General features: G+C 48.4%; 1 protein-coding gene across 2 annotated transcripts in view; it reads left to right on the plus strand.

Moving 5' to 3' along the window:
• LOC145341169 (TRAF2 and NCK-interacting protein kinase-like) overlaps positions 1-15,877 on the plus strand; it is a 209,296-nt gene that overhangs the window by 181,089 nt on the left and 12,330 nt on the right. For both annotated transcript variants that reach the window (XM_080186088.1, XM_080186087.1), the window contains 5 exons: positions 253-455; positions 2,091-2,226; positions 7,390-7,557; positions 11,536-11,638; positions 14,622-14,792. In XM_080186088.1, coding sequence (XP_080042214.1) covers positions 253-455; positions 2,091-2,226; positions 7,390-7,557; positions 11,536-11,638; positions 14,622-14,792 — 781 coding nt within the window. The remainder of the gene's footprint in view (positions 1-252; positions 456-2,090; positions 2,227-7,389; positions 7,558-11,535; positions 11,639-14,621; positions 14,793-15,877) is intronic.

The following is a 15,877-nucleotide window of genomic DNA, read 5'->3' on the forward strand; positions in this document are numbered from 1 at the left end:
GGAATGCTGAAAACTTGTGGTCCTCTCTGAAGAGGGAAGGGGAAACATCTCTTTACTCTTAATTCAAGCTCACTTTCTGATATCTTGCTTTGTGTCTTTGCTGAAGAAACTCCAATTAGCAATAGTTCTTCCTCTTTGATTGCCACAGCTTTGCTTTGTCTTGTTTTGTTTCTTGCGGTTATCGGTTGTGCGTTGGGTTCCCAGCTTTTGAGGAGTTTCGTTCATGTATGTCTTTGTCCCTTATTTTCTTAGGACTTGACAGCTTTGGCCAAAGAATTGCGGGAACTGCGTAACGAAGACTCATCCCGGCCTCCGATTAAAGTCACCGACTACTCTTCGTCCAGTGAGGAGTCGGAAAGCAGCGAGGACGAGGAGGAGGAGGAAGAGGAGGAGGAAGATGCAGAAAATGAGGCACAGGATGGGACTGTCCCAGTCAGTGATATTCCCAGGATAATGTGAGTCCTAACTACCACTTCACCCAACTAAAGAGTCCACAAAGAGCGCTCGGTCATGGATAAGCTCCAGCTGGGATTGGTTGTGTTATCAGATTCCTAATCCGGAGACTGGGACTAATGATCTGGTGACACGTTCAAACCCCACCAAGGCAGCTGAGGAATTTAAATTCCGTACTGCAGTGGAGGGGATTCCCTCTGGATTCCTGCCCATCCCAAATTGGGACACGCTACTGCCATACAGCGCCAGGGACCTGGGTTCGATTCCCCGATTGGGTCACTGTCTGTGAGGAGTTACTAAGGATGTGACCACACAGGAGAGGAAACCGAGGAGATTTATAAAGATGTTGCCAGCAATGAAAAATTCCAGAGGCTGGGGCTATTTTCATTAGAATCGAGGAAGCTGAGGGGAGTTTTAATTGAGGTGTAGAATATTCAGAGAGACTCCGATCGAGTGGGTAAGAGAGGCCGTTATCTCGGGGGCCCGAGAGTTAAAGTAACCCTCAGAAGGATTAGAGGTGAAGTGAGGAGAATTTCTTTCACCCAGAAGGCACAAAGTCTGGAACTTTCTGCCTGAAAAGGGGAAAGGGGCAGAAACCCTCATCACATTAAAATAAAACAGCTGCATTAACACCTGAGATGCTGCAACCTACAGAACTAGGCATCAAGATCGAGAAGAAAACGGGATTAGACTGTCACCCAGCACCGACACAATGGGCTGAATGGCCTCCTTCTGTGCCACGCATCTTCAATGCTTCTAATCTCTAATTCTTAGTCTTAGTGCGTATAACCCTGTGAAAATCCCCTCGCATATTCGGGAGAATGGCGAGTTCTCCGTGGCCAACATTTAACTCTTAAATCCTGGGGTAAATCTCTCAATATTGTCCGCCGCCGGAATTGTCACAGGCCGGATGGAGGTTTGACGGATCGTTGAGAGATCCATTGATGTTGGGCGGGAATTTCTGGTCCTGGGGTTGGGGGGACTGGGAAACCCCATCATCGTCACAACAATCTGGCCATTTATTACATTGCTGTTTTTGTTTTGGATCTTGCTGTGCGTACATCGATTGTTCTGTTTCCCCATTACAACAAACGGGGATTCTTTCAAAATACCCCAACTGCTGTAAAGCACTTTGAGAAGTTGTGAAAGGCACAATCAAAGTTCCAGTCTTGTTTTCCCTCCTTCCAGCCTTTCTCTCTTTCTCTCTCTCACACTTTCTCTCCTTCCTTTCTGTCCGTTCCCACTCTTTCTCCTTTTATCACTCTCTCTCCCTTCTCTTTCTCTCCCCTTTTCACTCTCACTTTCTCTCCTTTTCTCTCTCCTTTCTGTCTCTCTCACTTTCTCTCCTTCCCTTCTCTCCTTTTCCACTCTCTTTTTCTACTCTTCTCTCTCTTTCTTTTCTCTCCCCATCTCTCTCTCCTTCCTGTTTTTCCTCTCTTTCCTTTCTCTCTTTTTTTCTCCTTCCTTTCCATCCATTCCCATGCTCTCCTTCCTCTTTTCTCTCTCTCCATTTTTCTCTCTCTCCCTCTCGTTCTTTTCTCTCCTTTCTCTTGTTGTTAATGGATAATTGGTTCAGCAGCTCCGGACTGAATTGTAAGTTAATTTCCTGCTCTTGAGTCTGGGTCCTTACTTTGCAGGCCAACCTCCACAGCGGGCAGCGGTGAGCAGTATAATGAGGAGTATGGCGTGGGACTGGTGGGCAGGCAAGAGGGAGCTTTACCATCCGATCACTACAGCAACACTTCAGGAGACGGCACCCTGATTATCCGAGAGGTATGTATCCAGTCCATAACTGCAAGGGTTGTACAGAAAAGATCATTAACACATGACTTCATATAGTTTGAAAAGAACAAGCCAGCCATTCACTTTTTCACGTGTGTAACTAAGAAGAAATTGAGCAAGTTGGTCGAGGGGTACGGGGCCCAGAGTGCAGTGAGTTACTGAGTTAGCACGTGGATTGAGGCTGGATGGAGTTGGATGAGGTGAGATTGAATTTGAGAATGAGTCCAGTGGAGGAAGGAAGTGGGAGGTGGGTGGGAAAAACCGTTTGAGGCCAAAACTGCCTCTGCTGATTGCAATCCCCTGAACACATCCGTCACATCCATCCTGAATCCGAGTTGTTGGCAGTGGGAACACCATTCGTTCACCCCGGGCAATATCCATTCAGGCAGGAGGCCCTGCCTCTCTTTACAACAGGTGAAAGCATGACACTGAACCTGGCCCGATGTGGTGGGTCAGATATAGAGGTTCCAGTGTGGTTCCATACAGTCACTGCTGTTATAGGCTTTCTTCATCAGGGCATCGTCAAAACCACCCTCATCTTATTTTGGGCTTCAACAGCAATGATGTAAATTACAAACTTTGACCTCAGGAATGTAGATAACATCCATAACATGATGGGCTCTGTGAAAAAAGAGGCTCTTCGGTCCATTGTGTGTGTGCTGGCTCTTGAGTTACCCAATTAGTCCCACTACCCTTCCCTTTCATCATTACCTGTAAAGATTTCCTCTTTAAGATTGGATCTAATTCTCTTTGAAGGTTCCTATTGAATCTGCTTCCACCGCCTGTTCAGGCAGCACATTTCAGATCATTTCTCTCCATTGACCCTGTCCAGCCCTTCCTGGTTTTAAGCACTTCAATCAAAGCTTCAGATTGGAAATGAACAAAAGTTTCTTTTCTGACAGATGTTCAAAGGCTGAATGTTTGAGCCCCCAATCCACAGCTGGCTTGACCAATCCACAGCAGGCCACCGCACCAGGTTCTCAAATTGTCCAAAGATTTATCTTGCTGGTTGGCAGTGAGACGTTACCCTTCTGTTGGGAGGTGAGGTACAAAGAGAGGCTTTGAAATGTAGCATTGAAACTTTGCTGTCAAAATCTCAGGCATTCCTCATCTTAATTGGTTACCTTTGCGAAGGACAGGCCTTAATACCTGGCTCTAAAGCTGTCAGATTTCTTGTCCTCTGGGGTGTGAGGTGAATTCTATCACTTTTCCTTCTTCGTAGCTCCTTCCCCTTTCACTTCTTCCCTACACTTGGCCAACTCATTCTGTCAAGTGTCTTGCCTTGACCACATCAGTATGTTCAGCAGAGCGGAGTCATGAGGTACCAATGTAGAAACATTTTTAACTATCTGTTCTTGGATGTGGACATCATGAGGCTGGAAAGTATTGCCCATCTCTAATTGCCCTTGGGAAGGTGGTGGCGAGTGGTCTTTTTGAACTGCTGCAGTCCCTATGGTGTAGGTACACCCACAGTGCTGTTAGGGAGGGAGTTCCAGGATGTTGACCCAGCGACAGTGATGGTGCTGTATTTCCAACTCAGGATGGTGAGTGACATAGAGGGGAACTTGCAGCTAGTGGTGTGGTTTTGATGGTTGGAGTGGTGGGTGTGAGAGGGGAGGGTGTTGTGGGTGGCAGGCTTTGAGGCCTACCCTACCTACCTGGTGACCCGGTTGTTAAAGGGATTGTTTAAATTTGAGAATTAAAATAGTTGGAGAGAAGACATCTCTAACTTTAGAACAAAAACAGAAAAATGCTGGAAAGTCTCAGCAGGTCTGACAGCCCCTGTGGAGAGACTGTGTAGCCAATGTTTCAAGTCTTCGTGACCCTTCATCTGAGCTAACTTTGGACGCCCTCTCTCTTTCTTACCTGGGAAGACGGCCTGTGATTGCTCATTGGAAGGTCTTCTATTGACCCACCCTTCATTGCAAGCCCACACCCGAATTGGCCTATCTGGGGAAAATTGATGCCATGTGACATTCCCCACACGGTGCAGCTTTGTGAATTGTGTGTGACACCAATCCCAGACAAAAAGGGTGGAACCCGACCTTCGGACTCTCTTCCCCAAACCTTTGATGGTCTCGTGCCTGGCCTTTGGTGGCCATTTTAACAAAGGACAAAACGTACGGGCAAGAGAAAAGCATCAGCTCAGCTGCCCACCATAAACATTTCCAAACCTAACCCAACATGTAACCCCCTGGGATGGACAGAGAACCCCAGAGCCAAGGAGGGAAGCACGTTCTGGAAGTTCCCTCGCTGATAACCTCAACTGATCAAAGCCAGGTGAGGAGAATGCTCGCTATAAAAATACTTATCTTTCATATGGATTTGTTCTCTGTCCCGGTTAGGAAACAATCCAGCTCCCTCCTGAAGGCTCTGACGTGTTACTAGCTGGTAACACATTCCCAGGGACTCACTAGAATCATAGAATCCTACGGCCCAGAAGGAGGTCATCTATCCCATCGAGTCTGTACGTACCACAATCCCACCCGGGCCCGATCCCCGTAACCCCATGCATTTACCCCTGACACTAAGGGGCAATTTAGCATGGCAAATCCACCTAACACACATTCCATGGGATGAAACCAGAGCACCCAGAGGAAACCCACACTGACATGTGGAGAATGTGCAAACTCCACAAGACAGTGACCCAAGGCCGGAATTGAATCCAGATCCTTGGCTCTGTGATGCAGCAGTGCTAACCACTGTGTCAGCGTGCCGCCCCATTTCCTGGGTAAGGAAAATCTGCCCAATATATTGTCCATTCTCACTTTAACTGTCACCCCCAGCTCTTTCCCAAATGTTAAACTGCAATTGTCTATCATTATTAATGCAAATTATTTGCTGATAAACATCTACAGGTTGACCCAAGTCAAATCTGTAAATAGACCAAAAGTTCTTGGTTACACTGATCCAATTGCAACTGTTTTCAAATCCAGTCTGCCTGCTGCATCCTGCTCCTTGGTTATCTCAGGATTACCATGCTTCAGGATTGTTGTGGAGTCTCCAGGGATTAGAAGATTAATCTCGCAGGGAAATCCAGGAGAAAAAAAATCACAGAACCATTTCTAAGACAAAAAATTCTCAACACTTCCTGGTGATGTAACTAATGGTCAAGAACCATCCAGAATCATTCAGGAAGTGTAAAGGAGAATGTGCCCCTGTCTACATCAACAGGGACAAAGTTTTTAGGTGTCCAGATCACCAACAACCTGTCCTGGTCCCCCCCATGCCGACACTATAGTTAATAAAGCTCACCAACGCCTCTACTTTTTCGGAAGACTAAGGAAATTTAACATGTCCGCTACGACTCTCACCAACTTTTACAGATGCACCACAGAAAGCATTCTTTCTGGTTGTATCACAACTTGGTCTGGGCCCCTGCTCTGCCCAAGACTGCGAGGAATTACAAAAGGTTGTGAATATAGCCCAATCAATCGCACAAACCAGCTTCCCATCCATTGACTCTGTCTACAATTCCTGCTACTCCGATAAAGCAGCCAGCATAATTAAGGACCCCATGCACCCCGGACATTCTCTTTTCCACCTTCTCCCATTGGGAAGAAGATACAAAAGTCTGAGGTCCCGTACCGACCGACTCAAGAACAGCTTCTTCCCTGCTGCTGTCAGACTTTTGAATGGACCTACCTGATTTTTCTCTACACCCTAACTATGACTGTAACACAACATCCTGCACGCTCTTGTTTTCCTTCTCTATGAACGGTATGCTCTGTCTGTACAGAGCGCAAGAAACAATACCTTTCACTGGATGTGAATACGTGTGACAATAATAAATCAAATTAAACCTTAACTCCTGGAGCTTCTGTCAAATTATCCAGCTCCCACACTCCCATCATTGGTTGTCCAACTTACCTATTCCCATGATGCTCTGCCTTTCTTTAGCCAAATGGATTTGAAAAGATGGAAGAGAGAATGTCCGGGCTGTGTGGGGTTCTTAATTAGGCTGGCTGCTTTTCTGAGGCAGATGGAAATGTAGACAGAGTCAATGGATGAGAGGCTGATTTGCGTGATGGATTAGGCTTCATTCGCGACCCTTTGTAGCTCCTTGCGATCTTGAGCAGAACAGGAGCCCAGACCAAACTGTGATACAACCAGAAAGAATGCTTTCTATGGCGCACCTGTAAAAGTTAGTGAGAGTCATAGAGATCGGCTATGGCTCAGTGGGCGGCAGTCTCACCTCTGAGACTGTCGGGTCAGGTCTCACTGCAGGACTTGAGCACAAAAGATCGAAGCTGACACTCCCAGGACAGTGTAGAAACATAGAATCATAGAAACCCTACAGTGCAGAAGGAGGCCATTCAGCCCCTCAAGTCTGCACCGTCCACAATCCCACACAGGCCCTAACCCCATATCCCTACAGATTTACTTGCTAATCCCTCTAACCGACGCATCTCAGGACTCTAAGGGGCAATTGTTTTTAGCATGGCCGATCAGCCTAACCCGCACGTCTCGGGACTGTGGGAGCAAACCGGAGCACCCGGAGGAAACCCACGCGGATACCAGGAGAATGTGCAAACTCCACACAGACAGTGACCCGAGCCGGGAATCGAACCCAGGTCCCTGGGGCTGTGAAGCAGCAGTGCTAATTCAGCGGGGCGGGGGGAGTGTTGCACGGTGTCTTTCCGATGAGTTGTCAAACTCAGGTCCTTTCAGGCTGGTGCAAAAGGCTCCATGGTCTTTATTTTGAAGGACAGTCGGGGAGTTCTCCTCGCCATCTTGAGTCAATATTTATCTCGTAAACAGAGGAACAGATTGTTGCCTGATTGTCACATTGCTGTTTGTGGGAGTGTGCTGTGTGGAAAGTGGATGCAGTGGCTACAGCTCAAAGCTGTAAAGTACTTTTGGATTTTCCCGTGGCTGTGGAAAGCGCTATACAAATTCAAGTCTTTCTTTCTTTCATCTGGCCAGGGTTGGCAGTCCTGCTATAATCCCAGCCTGTTACATGTTATTCTCACCTCCATCTTCCCTTGTTTTGCTGGATAGGGGAGTGGGAGCAGATTCTGGGCTTTATTTAAGCCGGCTGATGTGGGGTGGTGGAAGCTGGCAGTTTGTGCTTCTCCTGTCTGTGTCTGTCTATCCATCTGTCCTGTCGATCTATCCATCTATCTATCTATCTGTCTCTCTGTGTCTCTGCAGACTTCTGGTGACAAAAGGCGGACTGGTCATGTTGACAGTAATGGTTTTGCCAGCCACACCAATCTGCCCGATCTGGTGCAGCAAAGCCAGTCTCCTGCCACTACACCAACCGAGGCAATTGGCCGAACCGCATCTCAACTCGCCTTGGAAACGGATTCAGCAGCTGGGGTAGGTGGGACGATAGAGTGGGGAGGGCAACGTCCTCTCGCACAGCTCACCACTGGCAGACAAACAATTCAGCCGAAGCACTTAAAACACTTAAGCAATGGGACTAAGTGGATAGCTTCCCAAAGAGCTAGCACGTGTACAGTGGGCCGAATGGCCTTCTTTTCCGCTGTGCTTCCTTTGAACAGAGAACAAAGAAAATTACAGCACAAGAACAGGCCCTCCAAGCCTCCATGTTACCCAACTGAACTAAAACTCCCTACCCTTCCGGGGACCATATCCCTCTATTCCCATCCTATTCATAGATTTGTCAAGTCGCCCCTTAAAAGTCACTATCGTATCCGCTTCCACTACCTCCCCTGGCAGCGAGTTCCGGGCACCCATTACCCTCTGTGTATAAAAACTTGCCTCGTACATCTCCTTTAAACCTTGCCCCTCGCACCTTAAACCTGTTCCCCCGAGTAATTGATTCTTCCACCCTGGGAAAAAGCTTCTGACTATCCACTCTGCCCATACCCCTCATAATCTTGCAGACTTCTATCAGGTCACCCATCAACCTGCATTGTTCCAGTGAGAACAAAGCAAGTTTCTCCAACCTCCCCTCATAGCTAATGCCCTCCATACCAGGCAACATCCTGGTAAATCTTTTCTGTACCCTCTCCAAAGCCTTTCTGATGGAGCTACAGTAATAATTCCATTCATTAGTTTGAAATTGAACATAGAATTGAACCTGGTCCAAACCAACTGGAAACTGCTTGAAATTGACTCCTTGCCTAGAAAACATGGTGTCCCTTTTAAGTTACCCCCCCCCCCCGCCGACTTTCTCACTCGCTGCCAGCTGGTAGCCTGGTTATGAACTAACTGTGGTCCCTGTCTCCTGGTGGAACCTGGGGAGGGTGAATTCTGACTTTTGAGTTTGTCAGTTGCCCTCACGGTTTTGAACGTGGTGAGTCCTGTGGCAAGCTCGTGGTTGGGAGAATGTCCTGAGACATTCATTCGTCCTTGCGAGTGTTGACAAGAGTGCGGGAAAGCAGCAGATTACACCTTCCAACCTTCCTGGTACCAACAGAGGAATCCATTGTTGATTGGGATTGGATGGGTGTCACACTGGTTAGCACTGCACTCGCGGCTCCAGGGTCCCGGGTTCGATTCGAGCGTTGAGTGACTGTTTGTGTGGAGTTTGCATGTTCTCCCCGTGTCTGCATGGCTTTCCTCCAGATGCTCCAGTTTCCTCCCACACTCCAAAGATGTGCAAGTTAAGTGGATTGGTTGTGCTAAGTTGCCCCTTCGTGTCCAAAGATGTGTAGGTTAGGTGGGTTAGCCTTGGTACGTGTGTGGGGTTACAGGGATAGGGCAGGGAAAAGGGGACAGATCAGGCACTCAGAGAGAGTCAGTGTGGACTGGATGGGCTGAATGGCCTCCTGCACTGTAGGGATTCTATGATTGAGATCAGAGTTGCAGCACAAGGACCTGGACTGAAATGCAAGAGTTGAAAGATTTAGTATTAATTTGTCGCACCTTTCCCAGTAGCTGAGATGGTGAGTGGGTCACCAATCAGAGACTGAGCCGCGCAGAATTTACACTCTTTGTAGACGCTGGTAACTTAAAAAAAAACCCAAACTTTCTGTTCCAAGTTGAAGAAAGCTAACATGAAATGGGGCAGGATTTTCCATGTGTCTCTCCCACCTCCAGAGAGTATTCCAGTGGCACAAACACCTCGTCAATGGCATCATCTGATCCCACCAAAGTCTACAGCATCTTGTGTGAGTGATACTGGGGAATCCGCTCCAAGAGATGCCCTTTGGAGGGAAAGGAAGGTTCCGCTGGTGAGGGAGGGGCCAGACTATCCCAATATGAGTTCCTATTTTCAAACTGTTACTGAAACAAGTGACTAAGAAAAGCAAAAATACCCCTCGTACACTTAGCCAGACTTTGAACTCTGTGGGGAATTTACTGTTCTTTTATCAAATGGCCCACAGATGCTCCCCGCTTCCAATGGGTTCTGGTTTCCCATTTTTACTGGATAGTAACTTTGAGTCACCACCTTCAGGCACTTGTCCTGATTTTGGAAAAGTTTCTTACATCCCTGACCAGAAATAAAGCCTGTCTCCATGAGTCAGGGTGAGGAACACGGTCTCTCCTGCAGTGTCCGGTCTAGACCTCGGCAATGTCCCTCACTGAGTTCAACATTTCAACCTCGAGCCCAGAATATATTCCCACATTCTCAATGCAGCATTAAGGGAGTGCCGCACTGTCAGAGGGTCGGTGCTGAGGGAGTGCCGCACTGTCAGAGGGTCAGTGCTGAGGGAGTGCCGCACTGTCAGAGGGTCAGTGCTGAGGGAGTGCCGCACTGTCAGAGGGTCAGTACTGAGGGAGTGCCGCACTGTCAGAGGGTCAGTACTGAGGGAGTGCCGCATTGTCAGAGGGTCAGTGCTGAGGGAGTGCCGCACTGTCAGAGGGTCAGTGCTGAGGGAGTGCCGCACTGTCAGAGGGTCAGTGCTGAGGGAGTGCCGCACTGTCAGAGGGTCGGTGCTGAGGGAGTGCCGCACTGTCAGAGGGTCGGTGCTGAGGGAGTGCCGCACTGTCAGAGGGTCAGTACTGAGGGAGTGCCGCACTGTCAGAGGGTCAGTGCTGAGGGAGTGCCGCACTGTCAGAGGGTCAGTGCTGAGGGAGCGCCGCACTGTCAGAGGGTCAGTGCTGAGGGAGCGCCGCACTGTCAGAGGGTCAGTGCTGAGGGAGCGCCGCACTGTCAGAGGGTCAGTGCTGAGGGAGCGCCGCACTGTCAGAGGGTCAGTACTAAGGGAGTGCCGCACTGTCAGAGGGTCAGTGCTGAGGGAGTGTTCCCGATTGTCTGCTGCCGTTAATTTAATTAATTGGATGTATCACAAACTATAATCTGGTTTAATTGTTCTGATTTGCCCATGGTGCTGGGTGACTCATCCAACGAGCAAACTCCTTCACAAAACTCTTGGTCCCTGAAGTCAAAGTAAAGTTTATTTATTAATCACAAGTAATGCTTACATTAACACGGTAATGAAGTTACTGTGAAATTCCCTTTCTTTCACATTCCTCTGTTGCCTCACCCTTCCCTCTCTCTGTAACCTCTTCCTGCCCTCAAACTGCGGAGACCCCAATACTTCTCCAATTCGGGCTGGTTGCAGTCTGTGATTTCTATCTCTCTGCCGTTGGCCGGTGTACCTTCAGCTTCCTGAGTCCTCAGCTCCAGAATCCTCCCCCTAAGTCTCTCTGTCCGTCTCTCAATGTTCCTTCTAAACTGTGTGGGTTTGTGGCTGTACAACAGTTGAGAATGATCTGGCCCAGTGTTGTGCGCAAGCAATGTTCTCTTAAGGTCTCAGCAGGGTGGCACGGTGACACAGTGGTCAGCACTGCTGCCTCACAGCACCAGGTACCTGAGTTCGATTCCCGGCTTGGGTCATTGTCTGTGTGAGGTCGGCACGTTCTCCCCGTGTCTGCGTGGGTTTCTCTCTGGTGCTCCAGTTTCCTTCCACAGTCTGAAAGACGTGCTGGTTAGGTGGATTAGCCGTGCTAAATGGGGTTATGGGATAGGGTAGGGGAAAGGACCTGGGTGAGATGTTCTTTTGGAGAGTCAGTGCAGACATGATAGGCTGAATGACCTCCTTTTGCACTATAGGGATTCCATGTGTGATCATGTGTCAATCTTAAAGAGACTATACATTGCAAAAGACAACAAAAATTTGAAAGCTTTGCTCTCTCTCTCTCTCTTGCTCTCTCCCCCTCCTCCTCCTACCCCCTCTGGCCAAAAGTTGGGTCACCTGTCCATATGTCTCCCGATGCCACTCAGTGTCTGATTGTGGTTAAAACCCTTCTGCCAAATGCCTAGGGGTACTTTATTCTTTTGAGGACGTTACATAAATGTAAGTTGTTACTGTTGTTGTTGTTGTAAGCCGCCATTCCTGCTGCCTCAGGATGTGAGTGAATTGGGGCATTTGTGTGTTGCAGTATGGTCGGAGTACGGGCACAAAGTCATCGTTCACCCCCTTTGTGGACCCCAGAGTATTCCAGACATCTCCGAGTGGCAGTGAAGAAGAGTCATCAGCAGCGGGTAAGCGGCAATGATGATCCCTGACCTTGGGGGTTATAAGTTTGTCAGGAAAGATTCACAGATTTCCACTTCCCAGAACAATGATGAGGTGTCGGTCTCGAGCGTTGACACGTTCACCTCTGTCAGAACATCTGGGGCTGAAGCCATACCCCTAAGCCATGGAGAATTTGACCAGTAAGAACCAGGTGGATGTGGTCTGTTTAGACTTTCAGAAGACTTTGATAAAGTCTCACACAGCTGATTGCTATGGAAAGTTAAAGCACATGGGATTGCAAGTAATGCCTTGAGATGGGTAGAAAGCTGGTTAGCACATTGGAAGAAGCAAAGTGTAGGCATAAATGGGTCTTTTTCTGATTGGCAGTCAGTGACTAGTGGGGTTCGGCAGGGATCTGTGCTGGAACCCCAACAGTTCACATTCTCTATTAATGATTTGGAAGAGGGAGCTAAATATATCTCCAAATTTGAAGATGATACAAAGTTAGGTGGGAGAGTGAGCTGTGAGGAGGATGCAGAGATGATTTGAACAGGCCGAATGACTGGGCAAATGCGTGGCAGATGCAGCATAACGTGGATAAATGTGAGATTGTCCACTTTGGTCGCAAAAATAGATTATTATTTGAATGGATGTAAATCGGGGGAGGTCGATACTCAACGAGACCTTGGCATCGCTGTGCATCAGTTACTGAAAGTAAGTGTGCAGATACAGCAGGCAATAAAAGAAGGCAAACGGTATGTTGGTCCCCATAGCGAGATGATTTGAGTATGAGAACATAAGAAATAGGAGCAGGAGTAGGCCATCTAGCCCTTCGAGCCTGCCCCGCCATTCAGTAAGATCATGGCTGATCTGAAGTGGATCAGTTCCACTTTCCCGCTTTCTCCCCATAACCCTTCATTCCCCTGTCTATCAGAAACCTATCTACCCGTGACTTAAATATATTTAGCGAGGTAGCCTCCACCACTTCAACGGGCAGAGAATTCCAGAGATTCACCACCCTTTGAGTGAAGAAGTTCCTCCTCAACTCTGATCTAAACTGCCCCCCATAGAGTATAGGGATAGAGATGTTTTGCTTCGATTGTATAGGGCGTTGGTGAGGCCACACTTGGAGTATTGCGCACAATTTTAGTGTCCTTATCTGTTGAAGGATGCCCTTGCTATAGGGGATGTATATCAGAAGTTTACCAGGCTGATTCCTGGGATGGCAGGTCTGTCATATGAGGAGAGACTAAGTCGGTTAGGATTATATTCACTGAAGTTTAGAAGAGTGAGGGAGAATCTCGTAGAAACTTACAGAATTCTAACAGGATTCGACAGAGTAAATTCCAACAGAATGTTCCTGACGGTGGGGGAATCCAGAACGAGGGGTCATAGTTTAAGGATAAGTTTAAGGATAGTTTTAGGACTGAGGTGAGAAGAAATTATTTTCACCCAGAGAATGGTGAATGTGTGGAATTCACTACCACCGAATGTAGTTGAGGCTAAAATGTTGTGTGATTTCAAGAAGGAATTAGATATAGCTCCCGGGGCTAAAGGGATCAAGGGATATATGGGGGGAAGGGGGGATCAGGATATTGAATTTGATGATCACCCATGATCAAAATGAATGGTGGAGCAGGCTCGATGGGCTGAATGGCCTACTCCTACTTCTAGTTTCTATGTTTCTTTGAGATAGAACATAGAACGTTACAGCGCAGTACAGGCTCTTTGGCCCTCGATGTTGCGCCGACCAGTGGAACCAATCTAATGACCCTCTAAACTAAACTATTCCAATGTTATCCATATGCCTACCCACTGACCATTTGAACGCCCTTAACGTTGGCGAGTCCACAACTGCTGCAGGCAGGGCATTCCACGCCCTTACTACCCTCTGAGTCAGTGACATGGCAACAGTGGCAACGTTTCAAAATACTTCTTCAGCTGTGGAGGTGCATTTCTTTGCTTCCTTCCTTTTATCTCTCCTCCCCTGTATTTACTGAAGCCTGGTGTCAGAGTAGTTAAATCAATTACTGGGCAATTCAGCAATCCTCTTTGGCTTTGTCCATCTCTACCTGATTGTTTCATCCATTCAGATTGATTTACTGGGTGGCACGGTGGTTAGCACTGCTGCCTCACAGCGCCAGGGACCCAAGTTCAGTTCCGGCCCTGGGTCACTGTGTGGAGTTTGTACGTTCTCCCTGTGTCTGTGTGGGTTTCCTCCGGGCGCTTCAGTTTCCACCCACACTCCAAAGATGTGCAGTTTAGGTGTCTTGGCCCTCGGTGTTCCAAGATGTGTAGGTTAGCAGGATTAGCCAGGGTAAGTGTGTGGGATTCCAGGGATAGGCCTGGATAAGATGCTGTGTCAGAGAGTTGGTGCGGAACCAATTGGCTGAGTGGCCTCTTCTGCACTGTAGGGATTCTTTGATTCTTTTGCTTTTGGTGGGTTCCAGGAGTGATAAAGAGAGACCACCTCCCCCCCCCACCTTCTCCCAGTGGAGAGGAACTGGGTAACAGCCCAACGCACTTCTATTGAAGGGTCAGCAGTCTTTGGGGAGGGAAAAATATTCTCCACCAGAGATGAGATTTATTGATGTCAGGACTGGGTGAGTGACAAGGTGGTGAAGTCCAGCCCTACTTCAGGAACTTGGGCCTCTGATCTCGCGGTGGAGTACTGAGGGTGTGCCACACTGCCAGAGTTGCCGTCTTTTGGGCCAGATGCTCTATCCTCTCGAACAGGAGTAATGAATCCCAAGACAGTACGTTAAGGAAGGTGTCTCCTGAATGCAGCCAATAGGAAGCCATAATGCGACATCATCAAACCAGATTATCTGGTGGTTGGCTCAGTGCTGTCTGTGGGATCTTGCTGTGTAAATCTGGGCTTATTTCCAGCCGGTCCACAGGGAGTGTGTAGAGGTTACTGTTACCTTCCTGCTTGATGAATTAGATTCCTGGGCGCCCTGTCTCCCATTCTCCAGTCAGTTTGTGTCTTGTGTGTGTTTTTTTTTTCAGCGATGTTCTCCACTGACATACTGCGACAGGAACAGGCCAAGCTGAACGAAGTTCGGAAAATCTCGGTGGTAAACGTGAACCCCACAAACATCCGACCCCACAGCGACACCCCGGAGATCCGCAAGTACAAGAAGCGATTCAACTCGGAAATACTCTGCGCCGCGTTGTGGGGTGAGCCTCGAATCTCACTGACTCCTCCCCAGCCCCTCCCTCTGGCGATTGCCTCCCCGCCCCCCCCCCCCCAACCCCTCAGCAGAATCGATCGTTTGGGTGCCATCAACAGTGAGCAGCAAGACTATTGCGCCATGGGAGGCATCGTATCCCAGCCCACCTTTAAACCCGTGTTTTTAAACACTGGGCTGTCTGCAGGAGGGTACGGAGTAAGGACCCAGCCAGGTTCCATCACCCCACCCCCCCCCTCACACTGAGCTTTGAGGTGTAGAGCCTGGGGCTCTGTATTCTTCAGCTGGGTGAGGCTACCAAATAGCATGTCTCCGTGACGCAGCTCAGCCTGAGCAGTTAATTGCTGCAAGCAGACCCGGTTCTCCTCGTGGGGAGTGACTAGTCATCGAGCTGACACGTACGTTTCTTCACTCTGGTTCCAAGAAGGCATCTACAGATAGAGTGCGTCAAAGCCCAAAGTCCTAATCCCACGCAAACTCCCAGCAGACAGATGTCTTCATACCAAGAGGTTAGATGATTTGGTGCAGAGGAATTGGGCAGTATTCTTCGTGGATCTATATGGAGAGGTTGGGTGTCTGCACTATTATTGCATATTTCCAGATGGTAGGCTCGTCTAACCAGGTGTCTCAACCTCCTGTAATGTTGAATAACATTACCTCTTGTTAGCTACACACATTGATCTGAATTCCATTGTGCATTGATTTTGATTTGATTTGATTTTTGATTTTGATTTGAATCTGGGAATTGATAAGAATCCGTGCCATATCTGGGCAAGTTGGCAATGTTACTGCTGGGGAGGTATGGGTGGTTGGCACTGCTGCCTCACAGCGCCAGAAACCCAGGTTCAATTCCCAGCTTGGGTCACTATCTGTGTGGAGTTTGCACATTCTCCCCCGTATCTGTGTGTCTCCTCCGGGTGCTCCAGTCTCCTCCCACAGCCCAAAAGGCATCCGGTTAGGGTGCATTGGCCATGCTAAATTCTCCCTCCGTGTGCCCGAACAGGCACCGGACTGTGGCATCTAGGGGATTTCCACAGTAACTTCATTGCAGTGTTAATGTAAGCCTACCTGGTG

Source organism: Carcharhinus amblyrhynchos, chromosome 3 (genome assembly GCF_965287045.1).
Source record: "Carcharhinus amblyrhynchos chromosome 3, sCarAmb.v2.hapA, whole genome shotgun sequence".
NCBI lineage: Eukaryota > Metazoa > Chordata > Chondrichthyes > Carcharhiniformes > Carcharhinidae > Carcharhinus > Carcharhinus amblyrhynchos.